The sequence below is a fragment of the Puntigrus tetrazona genome, chromosome 16 (genome assembly GCF_018831695.1).
Source record: "Puntigrus tetrazona isolate hp1 chromosome 16, ASM1883169v1, whole genome shotgun sequence".
In the NCBI taxonomy this organism is placed as follows: domain Eukaryota; kingdom Metazoa; phylum Chordata; class Actinopteri; order Cypriniformes; family Cyprinidae; genus Puntigrus; species Puntigrus tetrazona.
Window position 1 is genome coordinate 8,147,930 of NC_056714.1, and position 16,621 is coordinate 8,164,550.

The 16,621-nt window shown below is 38.1% G+C and overlaps 2 protein-coding genes across 4 annotated transcripts; both read left to right on the plus strand.

Annotated features, from left to right (window-relative positions):
- The first annotated feature begins 47 nt into the window (after nt 1-47).
- On the plus strand, nt 48-10,823 carry wacb (WW domain containing adaptor with coiled-coil b). 3 transcript variants are annotated; one of them, XM_043261456.1, is made up of 13 exons: nt 48-295; nt 498-531; nt 1,183-1,372; nt 2,638-2,714; nt 4,246-4,361; nt 4,433-4,545; nt 4,649-4,885; nt 6,532-6,654; nt 6,994-7,139; nt 7,691-7,788; nt 8,131-8,299; nt 9,154-9,281; nt 9,369-10,823. In XM_043261456.1, the coding sequence occupies exons 1-13, from the start codon at nt 255-257 to the stop codon at nt 9,436-9,438; spliced, it is 1,542 nt and encodes a 513-aa protein (XP_043117391.1). In that variant the 5' UTR covers nt 48-254; the 3' UTR covers nt 9,439-10,823. The 3 variants fall into 3 exon arrangements, with proteins under 3 accessions (XP_043117391.1, XP_043117393.1, XP_043117392.1); XM_043261458.1 differs by having other exon boundaries at nt 48-257; XM_043261457.1 differs by lacking the exon at nt 6,532-6,654.
- Nucleotides 10,824-11,423: 600 nt separating this feature from the next.
- On the plus strand, nt 11,424-15,753 carry bambib (BMP and activin membrane-bound inhibitor homolog (Xenopus laevis) b). Its single transcript, XM_043260188.1, has 3 exons — nt 11,424-11,880; nt 12,369-12,650; nt 13,277-15,753. The coding sequence occupies exons 1-3, from the start codon at nt 11,805-11,807 to the stop codon at nt 13,690-13,692; spliced, it is 774 nt and encodes a 257-aa protein (XP_043116123.1). The 5' UTR covers nt 11,424-11,804; the 3' UTR covers nt 13,693-15,753.
- Nucleotides 15,754-16,621: the final 868 nt, after the last annotated feature.

Here is a 16,621-nt window from a genome sequence, read left to right on the forward strand (position 1 = left end):
GGTGCGTGAGAGCAGGTTGCAGTCTTCTGCTCGTGCACGTCGCGTGCTGATCGCGAGCACTAGTCTCTGCTCGTGCACTCGCGAGCAAAACGAAGCGATGGACCGTCAGCTCTTTCCCGAATAGCGAAGCAGCACTGCAGCAGGGCTACTTTTACAGATATTGTAGTGTGTGTTTTGCAGCTCACTAAAGAGAGCTGTAGTGCAGCAGAACTGCTTCAGTAGTAACACTTCACTTCCACATCATTGCAGCATTAATGGTAATGCATGCAACGAATCCATCCAGACTCAATGATGGGTAATCACACATTTACCTCCAGTCTACACCCTTCAGCCGATCGTTTAAAGGCTGAACTAAGTGCATATTATGTTCGAAGAAATTGTTTCAAAATAGTTTTTTTTCGTCTAATAGCGAGTTGTTTTCATTTCCCTACGTTAGCATTGTAGCTGGCTAGCGAAGAGCGCGTTTCTGACTATATTTACTTTTTTGTCTTTCACAGGTGTAATGATCGAAGAGATCCTCAAGCCTACCAGGTACACAGAGAAGTATCGTATCGTTGAAAGTAGATACATATTTGGGAGAGGAGCCGAAATAGTGTCAAAATTGGATTAGCCGGCTTTAGCATAACACTAGTGCTCACAGGCCTAGTTCCTGCTTGCTAACTGAAACTGTAATATACATTACACGTCATGCTGTGTAGTTAATAGAGGTAAATGTTTGCTTTTTAGCAAATTGTTCTACAGTTTAACTAAAATACTAGCATATACGTAGGTAGTGGTGTGACTAGAGAGCTCACGCCTCAGCGAGCTAGCTTGTTTTTTTTAGTTAGCTATCGTAATTACTGGTTTTACAACAACTAGATACTGAAATAGCACGTCGTTCTTATCCACTGTTAGGTCTTATGAGATATAGTATTACATTTTAGAGCGAAGTGACTTGACGAGCTTAACAAATACTGACAAAAGTGGATTAGCTCCCTATGCAGTTTTAGTAAACATTATATTTGTGTTTTTATTGTTCCTCAAAAGCACCCGTTGTTTAATATCATTTGTGGTACAGTAACTTCAAAAATTACGTTGTGCGATTTAACAATATTACATTTATCCGAGCCTGCCTTTCTCTGCCAGAATAAAAGTCCAAGCCCTGGTCTCTGCAGTTCTTCTCTCGTGCATTGTTTTTTGCAGTCTGTCAAATATCAGTCAAAGAGTCACTCGTCAAATGACCATCGCCATGACAAGATGCGAGATTCGTCAGACTCCACACCACCAACTAAAATGCTGCGGCGATCAGACAGTCCAGACAAGCACAGTGACGGAACAGGGCACGGCCAAACGAAAGCACTCCATGTTCACCGGACCCGTGAGAGGGACAGCGGTAAGAACATGACCGAGGAGAGGTTTCACATGCATATGGTTAATATTTTACGGTTGCGTGGTGTCCCTCAGAACCCCAAAATCTTATTTTAAGTGGGTTTTATGGGGAAACATTATTCACAGCGGTAAATTATTATACATTATAGTATATAGATTTAGCATATAAAAGTATATATTACAATTAAGAGTGCACTGAAAGGGTTTTGAGGCAGATTTTATTTTATTTTTTTCTATATTTAGTTTATGCTTTTGTTTAGTCATTATTAATAGCCCAAATTACTGTAGGTAGTGATAAACGATGTGAAAAGTCATCTCAGCACTGTTATTACAATATAACTGTTATTAATTGTATTGCATTTCTGATGAAAGCTAAAATTTGCTTTGGCACAAACAAATGATTCTGAGTTTGATGGAACTGTTTATATGAATGCTTTATGCATTTTATATTTTTAGTTGATATTGTTTGTTTTTACAGGTCTTTAATATTGATTTATTTAATTTATTTCTAGGGTTACATCAATATTAAAATAGCTGAATTCTGCTCCTATAATCCTTTTTGGCATATTATTATTGATATTATTAATATTACAATCTTAATTATTCTAAGGTGTTTTGTCTAATTGTATTCTTTTTTGGTAGTAGTAGTATTATCTAAAGTGATATGTAAAATGGATATTAATTTTGAGATTCGCTACCTTTGCTTAACCACATTAGCATGTAATTCACGATCAAATTAAATCCTCTGATAACTGACATAATACAAAACACAGGATACTCTCTCGTGCTTCTCTCATGCTGTCTTACTTCCTGTTATTACCACAGCCATGAGGTTGCATCAGGTGCACGGTATTATTTCAACTCGTCAGAGGCCTCTCAGCACAGGTCTTTTCTATGATAGGTTGTGTTGCACATGTTCAAACCTTGCTTTTAATTCAGTTATGCTCAGATCTTTGGTAAAGACAAATGTTTTTATTTGCCGTAAAAATATTCTAGGAAGAATGAACCTTTTTTTTCTCAACTTGGACAAAAACACAGGCCTAAAAAGTAGTATGTATGATCACAAAGTGGAAACATCGTCTCATCCTGTCATGAGGCCATGTTTCCACCGCTCAGACACAGGACTGTCATCTCAGCCCTATAAACTAGCTGTCCAGTTTAAATGGAAGTCCAGAATACTGTCTTGTGTCAGTGAATTATGTTCTGCAAAAGTCATCACTCGTTCACATGTTTGGTGGTTTGTTTCTGATCTTCTTAATTACGTTTCAGGAGTCAGTTCTTCTCCGCAAGAAAACTCCCATCATGCATCCAGTTCTCACCCTCATCCAAACAGAACTTCAGACATGGTAAGTTGATTAGTTAGTGGGCTGCCTGAAGAACTAGCATGTGTTAGAGAAGCCTGTATAATTAGATGGATATTCGCAACATTTTGAGGTGTGTTATTCCCTGAAAATAACCATTGCGATTAGCAACGTGGAATAACTTAACACTCTTCCGTATGTAGCAGACTTGTTTCTCTCATGATGGATTTATTGTAAATAATATTTAAGACAATATCTGACAATGTAAGATTGTAGTTTCTTTGTGTGATGCGCTCACAGTACAGAATGGCTCTTTCAGCATTATCCTGAACGCCGTATGGGTATTTGTTATGTGTCATAGAACGGGGGTTGCAGGTGCACGTTTTTCGACATCACATCATTTTGCTTTTCCTGGAAAAATGTCCTTATCTTAAAAACAGTCTACAGACTTTGATAGATAACTTAGGAAGTCAGGGAAGGATTTTGTGTTTTTTGTTACGAGCTGCTCACACATTGGTAATGCACTTACATATAGACCCCTTCAACATTTTAGTTAGAATTGTTGCATTCCTGTTTTTTGTTCTCTGCTCTGTTTGTCAGGACATGCAGGACATGCTTCATACAAAAGGAAATCAAAGATGGATATACTTTTGAACGTTTAGTACCCTCAAAAACTAGAATTTAAAATGAGAAATTTGTGGATTTTTGAACAGGTTTTTTCCACTGCCATTAATGTGAAATAACTAAATAGAAAAGATGAAGAAAATTTTAGATGGCACTTCGATGCAGCTGAGCTCTTCATATATAGTTCGAACCATAACAATTTAGTCATCTGCTGAGGATAACGTGTTAAAGGGGTCATATCATGCTCTTTTGCAGTTTTAATTACCCTCGGTCCATAATTTTGCAGTATAGTATAATCAGTAATCTGTGGGATAGCTGAAACTTCAGGCACATTTTGGGGTCGCCTGAAACGTATATTACATCTTATAAAAAGGGATGTAATAAGGTCCTTTTAAATGGCAAATGTATAAAAGTACATGGGAAAGCAAAGTTGAGTGCTTATTAATATAAAGCGTATTTAGGATAACTTGGGCACTTTTCCATTCATAACTTTGTGTCCTCAGCCGTATTTCAGATTGGTTTTATATTTTGGAAACACCTTATTTCCTACCGTAAAGTGTTGTGACTGGCAGATGTTTTCTGTGAACAGTGTGTATCGAAAATGTTCACGTTTCGCGAGATACCTCTCATCAGATTTCAAATATGTTAATAAAATGGAGCTGTTTTATATTAGTGTCCATTAGAAATGCATCAATATATTTATTCATGTTCTGTAAATAAAATATTTAAAGATTTACAAACAAGTATTTCTCAACTTGGTTAACAGTGAGATTCAACTGTGAGGTTGAATTGACTATACTGGGATATTTAAAGGACTGTTGCTAAAAAAAAAAGTAGAAAAAACACACTAATATATCATCATGACTCATCCCTATGCCTAATGTTCTCTCTTATGACAAATTTCCATGCGCCTTCGTTCTCAGTGCGCCTGCATATTTTCTGTCTCTTCCAGCCCCGCGAGCCAGCAGATGATTGGTCAGAACATATCAGTTCATCTGGCAAGAAGTACTACTATAACTGTAGGACAGAGGTCTCTCAATGGGAGAAACCTAAAGATTGGTTGGAGAGGTGAGTTTCTTAGATCCACTCTACGTCCCTCTGCAAACCATGCACTGACGCCAGACTTCCTGTCTGAACAGAGAACAGAGGCAGAGAGAAGGTGCCAAGACTTTGGTTAACAGTTTTCCCAAAGACAGAGACTACAGACAAGAGGCGATGCAGGCCAGTGCCACAAGTGCCCTCAGTAGTACAAGTAAGTGGCAGAAAAAAACATCTGTAAGTGCTATCACATTGATGGAAGCTCACTTTGCTGGTTTCTTAACATATTTGTCTTTTGTTTTTTTTCATAATGCCAGAATCTACTTTAGCGGAGAAGCCATCATCAAACTCTGGTTATTCTCAGCCTTTGTCCATAAACCCCTCCAGCACGTCCAGCTCCTCCTCGTCCTCCACAGTGCCTGTGTCTCCTGCCGTGCAAGCTTCAACCTCCACTCTGCTTCAGGACCCAGCACTCCTCCGACAGCTGCTGCCTGCTCTCCAGGCCACCCTGCAGATGAACCACGGCAATGTAGACATGGGCAAAATTAACGAAGGTAATGGCTATATACAGTGCTTCCCATAGGATTTTGTGAGACTATGGGGGTAGACAGTGTAGTCAGTACATTAAAGTTAAACGCATTCCAGCTCAGTGCCCAAATGTAATTGAGTAAATTGCATTAATTTGTACCTGGACTTGAAAGTGGACTAAAACCGTTTTAGGGCTGGGCGATTTGGCCAAAAAAGTTATTTTTTTCTTTTTCCAGACCTTTTTGCCAATTTACAGTTTTATTTATTATTTATTTAAAGTCAACTTGAAAATGTAAGAACATGATTTAAGTAGCTTGTTCTTTATTAAACCTATAGCTAAAGAAAACTCAACAAAAAATTGTGGCTCAACTTCAGATTTTGCGATGCTACGCGAATGTTTTTTTGCGCAAAGAAAACAAAAACAACTTTTATACAACCATTCTTCTCTCCCGAGTTATGTCTTGCATCATTTTAGAGATTATCACATGTACTCTTTTTTTCCTAAATGTACACAAATACATTCTTAAATTGATCTTATAATAGTTTTTTTTATTAGATTGTGCTGCTTTTTTTAGTTTTTTGTTTTTATGTAAACATGGACATGTTTGACTGTTGCGCTCACGTCTCTTGCAGGGTCTGGTGCATGAAATTGCATTTTAATAATGTGAGCTGCAAATCACGTGTGCTGGCATGTGGTTGTATCATTCTTTTTCCCTTTACTGTAATAATAGTGTAAAAGTCTATGCCACTGGTAATATTTCTATTCAAAATTGTGGTTCCTGGATTTCTAAAAAAAAAAAAAGGAAATTGTGGCAAAACATTCAATTTGAATGAATTAATAAAATCTGAAAAAATTGCCCAGCCAATTTTTATTTTTATTTTAATGGTGTTCAAACAATTATAATATATAAATTATAAGTCACTTACAATGTACACTTGGGAATACAAAATGTGCTTTTTATTTAATGTTCTATGCAGATGCGCTCTCCTACAAAATCACCCTAATCATTCTTGTCATCCTGCTCCTTAAAACAAACTTTTCCTTGCGCATTTCTTTAAAGACACCAGATCTTGTAAGTTTTTTTTTTTCTAGTCTTATAACTTTTCATGCTGCTTACACTGTCATTTTTCTGTCTTCAAGCATAAACTCTACAGAGTTTTTCAAATTCAATTCTTTTTCACTAGCTCCCTGTTCAATTCAAATTCCAATTTAGGTTAATCTTTTCCAATTGAGTCTATTAGTTGATTAGTGATTCAGTATTGCTTTTTCCCCTTTAAATTGCAGTTACTTAAATTTGACGATATTAAACGGGTACATATGTTATGCTATTTAATTTAAAGATATTAAAAGTGCATGCATAACAATGGATTTATGTTCCCCCCAATATTTACAAAATTATTAATAAATGATTTAGAAATTAATTATATTTAAATACTGTAAAATATTCAATTATACTATAAAAAAAGATCACATCAGCCAAACAGGAAATCCATTAGCCTATGCTGATAATCTAAAAAAAACTGAATATCCACCTGTGTATTGGTATTATTGTGAATACTGTATGCCGACAAGGCTTGATGTTCACTAATAGAGCCTTTTTCAGATTGCTTTCAGTGTTTAGGACTGCTTTGACTGTGTGTGTGTCTTTTTCTGTCTTTGTCTTCCTCCAAGTCCTCACAGCCGCTGTCACACAAGCTTCCTTACAGTCTATGCTTCATAAGCTTCTCACTGCCGGACCGTCCGCTTTCAACGTCACTACTCTGCTTTCCCAAGCTGCTCAGCTTTCCACACAAGGTACGGCTGAAGTCCCAGTCACGTCACACCTCTCCTAACTGATGTTGTGGTGCAGAGCAACTAATCCACATGTCGTAAAGGAACTATGTGAACATATATTACAGTAGTTTGTTAGAGCAGTGTTTTAGACTATCTTGAACAATTCCTAATAGGTTAACATATTAAACTTTACAGGAAAACTTCTGTGAAGAATTAGATTACTTGTAGTTTTCTTTTTTCAAATAATGTTAATTTAGTAGTACTTTAAGTAGGATTCAGTGCATTTTTGGTATAGTGTTATAAATAAATGCATTTCCCAGATTCCATAAATAGCTCTGTTTCTATAACTGTTTCTAACAGCTCAACAGTCCGGTCAGTCACCCATGTCATTAGCATCAGATGCCTCTTCACCGAGGTCATATGTGTCTCCCAGAGTCAGCACACCTCAGACCAATGCTGTCTCTAAACCCCTGCTCAGCTCTGCATCTCTTTCGTCACAACCAAAGGTCAGTAGCAACAAGTAACCCTGTCACGGTGGCCTCAAAGTGTTGACATCTCAAAGAGAATGTCAAAATGTCATTGCATTAGATAACAATATAATTTTGTGTCACGTATGTAAACAGATGATGATACAGCTTGAACTGAACTGTCTCAGTCATTTTTTTGTAGCTACTTTCAACCATTTGGTCCCAAAGTAATTTGTTAGAAAAAAAAGGTTCACATCAAGATTAGAGTTACTATCCGTCTTTTAAAATAAAAAATAAAGAAAACTTAATATTCATAAATCATCTGAAAATATCAAAGATGTTTGTAAATTGAATAACTCCTGGGTTTTTGTAATGGATTTGCGAGGTTTAAGAATAAAATTTCTCTATGTACAGTACCTATGTACAGTATATATGTCGTGCTGGTTTGATTTTTATGTTGCTGTAATATTCATACATTTAAATGTGGTGCATTTATTTGGGACCACTGAATTAGTTTTATGTCCCAACACATTTTAGGAAGTCGATACTCTTTTTCTGCTCATATTCAAGCTGTCCTTCTTCAATTTCAGGTCAGTGCATCAATTCAAAGACAAGGGTCAACTTCCCAGCAGTCTGTCAGCTCTGACAAACCTCTGGAATTCAGTGATCCCCGTCTTCACAGGCAAATGTACGGATCTCTCAGTAGGAGCTTATCTTTTGGCTGTTGGAAGTGTTTAAGCAGACTGTCACATGTTGTTCTGCAGCACCATCTACCTGTTCAGTGTTGAAATGCAACCAGACACACATTTTATAGAATGCTGATCATCAGTTTTGGTTTCCTTTGACTTTTGAATTTATTTTTTTAATGAGGGTGCGCATGTGGTGACAGAAATTGCACTGTTGGGTAGACTTCCCTTTAATAAATGTTTATTATTCTAAGCATATTCTTGTTAGTATTATTATTAGTAGTAGCATGCAAAACAATGGTTCTGTAATTAATTCTAATTTGAACATTTTATTTATTTTATAGCAGTCAAGAGGGCTTGTCGGGCTCTAATGGCAGTGCGGGCATCAGCATTCCCGCCTCAGGCAGCACCTCTCGAACCCAAAGCACTTTCACTCCTTCTCTAGCATTGCACTTTGATGAAAATCTCATCAAGCATGTTCAAGGCTGGCCTGCAGAACATGTGGAGAAGCAGGTATGAGCACGCCTTTGTCTCTCAACTGTTCATTGATCTTCTAGGGACAGTTATTCAAAAGTAGTCTGATCAGATTGTACCAAATCTAGAAGATAGACATCTCAATCTGAATTAAATATTCTTGACTTTTTAGAGAGATTATACCTTTTGATCCAAAAAAAATGCATGTAATATATGCCCAAAATCCATAAACAAACAAAAATGTTTTCTAATTTGTTATCAGATAATGGAAATGTTTTTGTTTTTTTTTTAATCACTGCTTGTAAAATTATGAAATTATCATTTTTTATTTTAACCACAAAATCATTAGGATATTACATAGATCATGTTCCATGAAGATATTTTTATGAATTTCCTACTGTAAATAAATCATTTTGAGTAGCAGTATGCATTGCTAAGGACTTAATTTAGACACATTTAAAGGTAATTTTTTTAATATTTTGATATTTTTTGCACTTTCAGATTTTCAAATAGTTCCATCACAGGCAAATATAGTCATATCCTATCAAACCATTTATTAATTGGAAGCTTTTCAAATGATATTTACATCTCAGTTTCCAAAAATTGACTTTTATGACTGGTTTTGTGGTTCATGTAAAACTTTTGAGAGAATGCAAACACGCACACAAGTATTTTTTTTTTATTTGTATAAACATCATCTTGTCCCTTCGGGGGCTTCGTAGGGGACTTAAAAACAATGGTGCATGAGGATCATTGTGTTCAATCTAGTTTTGCTTTTAAAAACCAGTAGAATAGTAAGATTACCTGATCCTGGATAGCAAAACACAGCCCCTAAAGATGAAACATAAGTTATCCAACTATTGAAGTTCCCTTTCTCTTCATCTTCATCCTAGGTGTCACGGTTACGTGAGGATATCCACAACATGGGGACCCTCTACATGTCAGAGATCTGCACAGAACTTAAGAACCTTCGCTCTTTAGTGCGAGTATGTGAAATCCAGGCCACATTGAGAGAGCAAAGGTCTGTGACTTGATTCAAATAGAATGATCAAACATGCATCACAATTTATTTTTATTAACTTTTTTTTTTTTTTTACTTTTCACCCAGGATTCTCTTTCTGAGACAGCAGATCAAAGAACTTGACAAACTGAAAAATCAGAATTCCTTTATGGTTTGAGAGATGGCTATGGAGCTCATGGCAGTTTCTCTCCAAACATGTCCAGCCCCTGGTTGTTTGGACCCCTGCTCTCAGCCCCGAGCTTTCAGATTCGCAGTCGAACTGTAGGCTGCAATGCCTGTAATGGGACAGAGAGAAAGGAAGCTTCCAAAAGTGCTTATCGAGGCAACACAAGGCCCTGAGATCGTAGTTTAATTTCCTTTGACGTACATTGCTTCTCTATTCTCAGATCCGCAGGTCATTAGAAAGAGATATTTAGAAAGCGTTTTCCAACTCAGACTAACCTTTGAGGAATTGTGCAGTGGATCTGGCGTTTCATGTGCTGGTTTTTCAGGGTTATGTCTGTGTTAACGGATCATAAAGTTCACTGTCGCGCTGGAGACCCTATATTCCCTTATATTCCAGCGACTGACAGTGATTATGAATGATGTCAGAAGGGCTATCTGTGCACAAGGACGCTTCTAGCTGCACTGGCGTTTATCAAAGTGACCAACTAAAACCAACCCAACATACTTCTGATGCTAATTCTCAAAAGTTAGGCTAGCCATGACCGGCTGATTCTCTACCCCTCAGAAGGATTTCATTGGACGCAAAGGTGATCATCCTTAATTCACTGCAGAAAAACAAATGGGTGCTAAAGATTTTTAAATTTGGTTGACGTGGCACTTAAAAGCTTTTGCTAAAGCGGTAGACGCACATTTTCTGAGTTTCTAACCCTGATTTAAGGGTTGTCACTATCTGCCTTCGATGTCCCTTGTTCTTTGCAGTGCTGTTACACATCTAACAGAGATTACTTTTCATGCTGCACCCCAGCACTGTTTGACTTTTTTTCTTTTGTATTAATGTTGTTTTGATTTGTTTGTATTTGCTCAATTATTCTTTACTCATAGAATTGAGTTTAGTCATTCCCATATTGCCCGAATTAGGAGGATGCAATGAGAGAACTCCATATTTTATACAGCTGTGGCTGAACATCAACAAATGCATCCTTCATGGTCAAAAGAGGACCACGAGGACCGTCTAAGCTGACCTACTTGGGAAGAACATGAAGACGTACAGGATCAAGTTTTCCTCTCATTTTTTACATAAAATATCAACCAGTCTATAGAAAAAAAAAAACTAAGCATTTAGTCAACTTGTCGGTTTGTATTTGACAAGGGTGTGAAAAAAGGCAAAACTGGTGATTCCTCTTTGATGTTTGCAATGTCATTCATAGTTTTGCTCCATTGTTCTTTCTGTCTTCACTGCCCTCTGATGCAGGGTTTGAACTTAGACCAATTTTAACGCGATAGGCTGTAAATGGAGTACACTTTCAGAATAGAGATGGGTATGTTGCTTTGTATATGGTTTCTAAAAGCTACAGGAAATAAACAATTACCATATTATGTTTTGGTACGTTTGCTTTTTGTGTATCGAAAAGCTTGCAAGCAATCATGAACTCAAACGCGCGCTAAAATGGTTCTCCATGTTAGCTTCTCTGGAATGTCTCGCATGCACTAGTGATCAGACTACTTCAGTGTTTTAGAACCACAGGTTAATAACTACTTATCCGTTTTACAAGCAGTTGTGTTAGGTGTATTATATACATAAAGTTGAGGCCAAAGGTTTCAACTTATTGATATTAAAAAGAATTCAAATAATTATATGTTTTGTGATGGATTGTATTGGTTTGTCCTGAGCAGTTAAACTGCTGACTGTTCTCATGAACAATCCTCCATGCCCTGTGCTGTTTGAACCCTTCTTTATGATTTTGAGATTTTTGTGAAGATAGTTGTCTAAACAGAAATTAAGTGATTTTTTTTAAAGAGTAAAAAGGTATTAAACCTATGGCAATTGGTTTTTTGACACACAAGGGTCACTGTGTTACAAGTCAAGTCTGCAGAACGAGGGTCAAGCTGTATTAGCTTTGCTCGGGCACATGGGGAGGCAACAGTCACAACTCAGACGCCTGTGAATGAACAGTCCCAGAGGCTCGATGGCTCTTATAGGAGGAGCTGCACTCATTCTCAAATCTTCAACGCTTAAGAGCACTCAAGCGGAGTGTATACAGGAGACTATCCTTTCGAATGGTTGCGAACTCTGAGAACCTCGCGTTCGATTTAAAACGGAAATGGATCGCATCTAACATGGGTTTTTAAATTTTATTCGAACAACTCCGCGGCGGCTTTTACGGCGGACGGGTGATTTTTGGTCTGGGAGTCTTGAAGAGCAAGCGAGGGCTAATCCGCGATGTGATCTTTTCCATCGGAAAAATGTTACGAAAAGTGAACGAAGCGAGTCGGGACACATTTTGGACACCAACGCGGTGTTTTTGGCTGTAAAGTCTGTATCGATGCGAATCTGAAAGGCAGAGAAAGTTTTGTCCAATGCAGCGGAACAGCAGTCTCGTTTCCATTTGGCTTCAGCTCGAGCTGTGCGCGATGGCTGTTCTCCTCACTAAAGGTGAGTGAATACTGTTTGTATGGTCAGAAGAGTCTTCGAATTTATATATTAATAATTCAGTGAAATTACATTTGTAATAAAGCCAGCGAAGTGTAGGCTGTTTGCAGCTAAAATAAACGCGTATTGATAATTACATATTAACAATGTAACACGAACGCTGATGTATAATGTGACCAAAGCTGTTTTCGCACACAGAATTATTTTTATTAGCACTTTGTTTTAACACCACGTTGCTGGGCGTGCAACATAAATAAGCGCAAATATCAATACTCAACGTTGTATTGTTCTGTCAGAGCAATTATCCGGAACAGCATCTACAAGAACCAAAAGCCTCAAAGCCAAATTCCGAACATGGGATCATGTGACCTTTTTTTTATTTTTATCCATTTGGGAGCTAGACTGGTTTAAATTAGGAAAATTAACATCAGTTGGTTGATGGTTGGAGGGAAGTTCATTCAGTAAGAGTAATTTCTCTGTTATTGTAACAGGAGAAATACGGTGTTACTGCGACGCACCCCACTGTGTGGCCACCGGTTACATGTGCAAATCAGAGCTGAATGCCTGCTTCACCCGTACCTTAGACCCTCAAAGTGCCAAGTCTCCTTTATCTCACGGATGTTACGACCCTCTGGTGAACTCTGGAAAAACTTGCCATTCGGAGTCAACCTATGACACCATCCATGGATCTGCCACGCTTCAGTGTTGCCATGAGGATATGTGCAATTACAGAGGCCTACAAGATGTCACATACAGAGGAAGTGAAATCCATGGTACGTAAAGGAGTTTTCTTTAGTTTTTGCTAGTGAGGTAGAGAAATCAGACTATTTTTGATTTCTGTGCCCACTTAGCCAGTTACGATTGAATTCTTTCAATTTAGCAATATGTCATCATCTACAAGCAGTCTTGTCACTGAGGAATTCACAGCTTTTTTTTTTTTTTTAGATATAATGTGCCTTGTATCCTTGCACATGATGTGAAGTATTTAATGAAAAGGAAAAAAAAAAAGGATGCATTTCAAGAGCCATGCTTGTATTTAATAACGTGCATGGACTAGGAAAGATCTGAATGGAGCATAATTATCAAATTTGCAATATTCAGAAAACCTCCACTCTATGATTGGCTGATGGTTATCAGAGTACATTTCACTTAAATGAGTAGTTGTTGCCAATCTGTTTGGCTTTTTTATAAAAATAATTTTTCTCCATTGTTGTTTTGGACCCTACTGACTTATTAATTACCGTACTGACTAAAGCAGTTAAACATTTTTTTTTATTATTTTGTGTGCTACAGAATATCATACGATCGTTTCATATCATACAATAATTTACAATAGTGTATGTTTTTCTTCAGTTGCTTAAAAAAAACATAGCCCTAAACATTCTCTGTTTTTATTCAGACAAGCGGCGACATCAAACCGAAAGCAGCCGTCACGTGATTGCGCGGCTACAGGAAATTCCTTCCTCCAAGGAGGTATGGTTCCGTGCTGCGGTCATCACCGTACCCATTGCCGGAGGCCTCATTCTGGTCCTCCTCATCATGCTGGCCCTGCGTATGCTTCGCAGTGAAAACCGCAGACTGCGACAACAACGGAGAGAAATGCTGTCTCGTCTGCATTACAGCTTTCACGGCCAACATCTCAGCAAAAGTCATGTGGCCAAACTGGACTTAGAGTGTATGGTTCCAGTAGGAGGCCATGAGAACTGCTGCCTGACCTGTGAAAAGATTCAGCAGTCTGATCTTACCAGCCAAAGACTTCTTTCATTGGTCAGCTGGGGAAAGTACAGCGGCCGAGGCAAGTTGGAGTTTGTGTGATGGCTCCGGGGGACTTGCATTTTATTTCAACCCTTTTAAAGGAGGTACTGTAAACAAGAACTCAAAAGAGAACACTTGAAAGCTCTAACCATATGGTTGTTGCTCTAGAAGCACTTTACTTGAATTAGAGACTTGCGGAGAAGACTGCTTGTATTATAGGCTGCGACGAGGAGCGGCTTCGTGCTGGTATTCTTTATCACCGAAGGATTCCAAAAAATGTATTTTTGTTTAAACGTTTGCACTTTTTGTATAAAGAATCAAATGGTTTATTTGCTTTAATAGTGGAGCAAAACCAGTGTCTCAACATTTGTAAAAAAATTGTAGGGGTACAATATTTTGTCACTGGGGCAGTACCCTCAAAGGGACATCTTTGGACTTTGTGCACCTCTAATAGTTTTATAAAGGTACCTTAAGGGTACGTGATATTATTCTAAGGTATTAATATAAACTTTTTAGGGGTAGCTAAGGTCCTGGCTACATGATTTTGTATCAGTAAGGCACAGTTTTTGCTATTTTATCACAGCGAATGATGACCCCTACTGCGTGAATGTGTGACTCTGGCTGTTAAATGGATAGTTCACCTAAAATTTCTGACATTATTAACTCTCTCACAGACTCAAACATGGCTTTTCAGCTGTTTTTGTTTATACGGTGACGTAAAAGCAGTTTCAAACCTTCATCAAACCTTATTGGCACGACGTAAAGGATTTTTGGAATTTCATAGTATAGACAAAAAAAGTACAACTACAGCTTTTTTCAAACACATTAAGGAGTGTGAGGGAAATCACCAGCTTTTTTGATGAACAATCCCTTTAACATTCAGCAGTCACCTCTGACCTGCTTGTAGATTGTGCTCACTGTAAAGATGTTTCACTGTAAATATTACATGAATCCCTTTGATATTTCGCATCTTTATTGTTTCTTGTTCGATGCGTTCGCATTGGTGGGTGAAACTGGACAGCACTAAAAGTACTCAGTGTTGTGTATGATACTGACAAGCTCATTATACCCGGAGGGAGAAGTCTTGGCTAATGCTTCAGTATGTCAACACGTGCGCAGTTGCAGCCGCTCGACTGAGGCATTGGAATCATTAGCAGCAGCATAAGGGCACGGCAATGTAGTGTGGTAGCTATTACAATCATGTCTTGTTTTACAGTAGCGCTACACGTCTGACTGACTCAATTCCCAGGCCACAATCACTCAGTCTCAAACTCTTTCACTCAGCTTCTTTGGAAAGAATTTAGATCCTCTGTGTAAACTTACCCTCTCACACTACTTCTTGTTAATTCTACTGGACCGAAGGTGCACTCGACAGCGTAAATCTAACTTTTATCTTCATTTTATTTTGCACAGGTAGCGCAGTGGGTCATAAAATCCTTTAACAAATAATTCCTCGTGACACTTTGCTAGCTTCTGTTTTAAGTAAAGTTATTTTTGCAGGAAATGCAGTCAGTGCCCTTAACATTTACTGCCATTTTGCATTTTAGTCCGTTCTGAGATCCCAAGCCTTAACGGTGCCTTTCATATGCTTCCTCAACAATTTGTTCCTGTTCACTTTCCAAGTCATCGTGGCACTGCGCACCCGGCCTCTGGGTCATTGCACAAAAAGTTAACAGTTATTGTTGGCCCTAGAGGAGAATGCAAGCTTTATTGCAGTGCATGGGATAAAAGGCATTTTCCTCTGACAGTAATAACAGGGAACTTATTCTGTGGTCCACATATATTTTAAAACATAAACTTAAATTCTTTAATGTGCAATTTTGCAGAGGTTAACATGAGGGTCGGAGAACAGAACCACCCTTTCTTTTGCCTTTTAAGGGTTTTTGGTGGTGCCACGAAACCGTGTGATTATTTCACAGTAAAATATATATTTGCGAATCGATAGCCATTAGTGTCCTGTGCTGGTCTTATTACTATCAGGTTTCTATTTGTGTAAATTCCTTTTAGATATGCTAATAATCCTCTTCCTTAGTACTGTAAACCTTTATCACCTGTTAAAGCCCTCAACATGTCACACTTCTGATGAAGTGCTATTACAATGCCTGATTAATCATTTGAGCAAGCCCAGTGTTCCTGCAGACAAAAAAAAGTTTTACAGGAATTTAAAAAGCAAGCCAGATTTACTAAGCTTTCTCAAGGCAGCTCTGACCCTTACCTTTTTATGTCTTTAACGCTATTAAGTGAGAGGAAATGTTTGGTTTCTGTGTCTAGAATGAGGAGGTGTCAGATTTGAAGGGAGGGTTTCAGCAGTGCCTTGTGCCTTTAACCTTTCAAGACTCCCTCAAATCCCTGGCCTGTTCAGAACATGATCAGCAGAGCAAGTGTGCACTTTGAACTTGTAGTGTGAGGAATGTGGATTAATGAGCGCATAGCAAGTCCTCTCTTCAAGGGCACACAGACCATTCTCTCACACACGACAGCTGAGATACAAAGGCACATGCCCAGAAAGAGCCATTAGTTACGCGTTTATCGGTTATACGTGAAATGGTAAGTTTTAGTTTAGAGAACATCTTAAGAGCTATGTATTTGGATAAAAACATCTGCAGGCAAATACTTTTTTTTTTTGGAAACATCCGCTGTTGGCAAACTGCTGGAATCGACTATAAGTGTTTGAGTCTTGGTTCTTGTGAAGATCACAAATGATCGTTAAACAAGTTCCTGGCATGTAAAGCATTCCAAATTAGTCACTTATGCAGTTCCATTTCGGTTTAAGTGCTTTACTGAAAGGTAGCTTCCTTTGTAGACAGTAGGGCATGCAGCTTGCTAGGTTTAAGAACAGAGCCAGAGAGTTGTGAGAGCTTTGAGCTTTAATGACAGATTGCAGAAAAAAAAAGTGTGTAACTATAAAGAGACGTTTATGAAAAAGCTAGAAGAAAAGCGCAAGACCTTTGCCAGGTGGTTCATAAAGAGCTGGACCAGCTTCTAAATC

Excerpts from the sequence above, each read along its gene's own strand:
- bambib (XM_043260188.1), top strand. The coding sequence starts at position 11,805 with ATGCAGCGGAACAGCAGTCTCGTTTCCATTTGGCTTCAGCTCGAGCTG. Across the intron at positions 11,881-12,368 it reads GGCTGTTCTCCTCACTAAAG|GAGAAATACGGTGTTACTGC; the intron begins GTGAGTGAATAC and ends TTATTGTAACAG. Across the intron at positions 12,651-13,276 it reads CAGAGGAAGTGAAATCCATG|ACAAGCGGCGACATCAAACC; the intron begins GTACGTAAAGGA and ends GTTTTTATTCAG.
- wacb (XM_043261456.1), top strand. The coding sequence starts at position 255 with ATGGTAATGCATGCAACGAATCCATCCAGACTCAATGATGG. Across the intron at positions 532-1,182 it reads GAGATCCTCAAGCCTACCAG|TCTGTCAAATATCAGTCAAA; the intron begins GTACACAGAGAA and ends TGTTTTTTGCAG. Across the intron at positions 6,655-6,993 it reads TGCTCAGCTTTCCACACAAG|CTCAACAGTCCGGTCAGTCA; the intron begins GTACGGCTGAAG and ends TGTTTCTAACAG.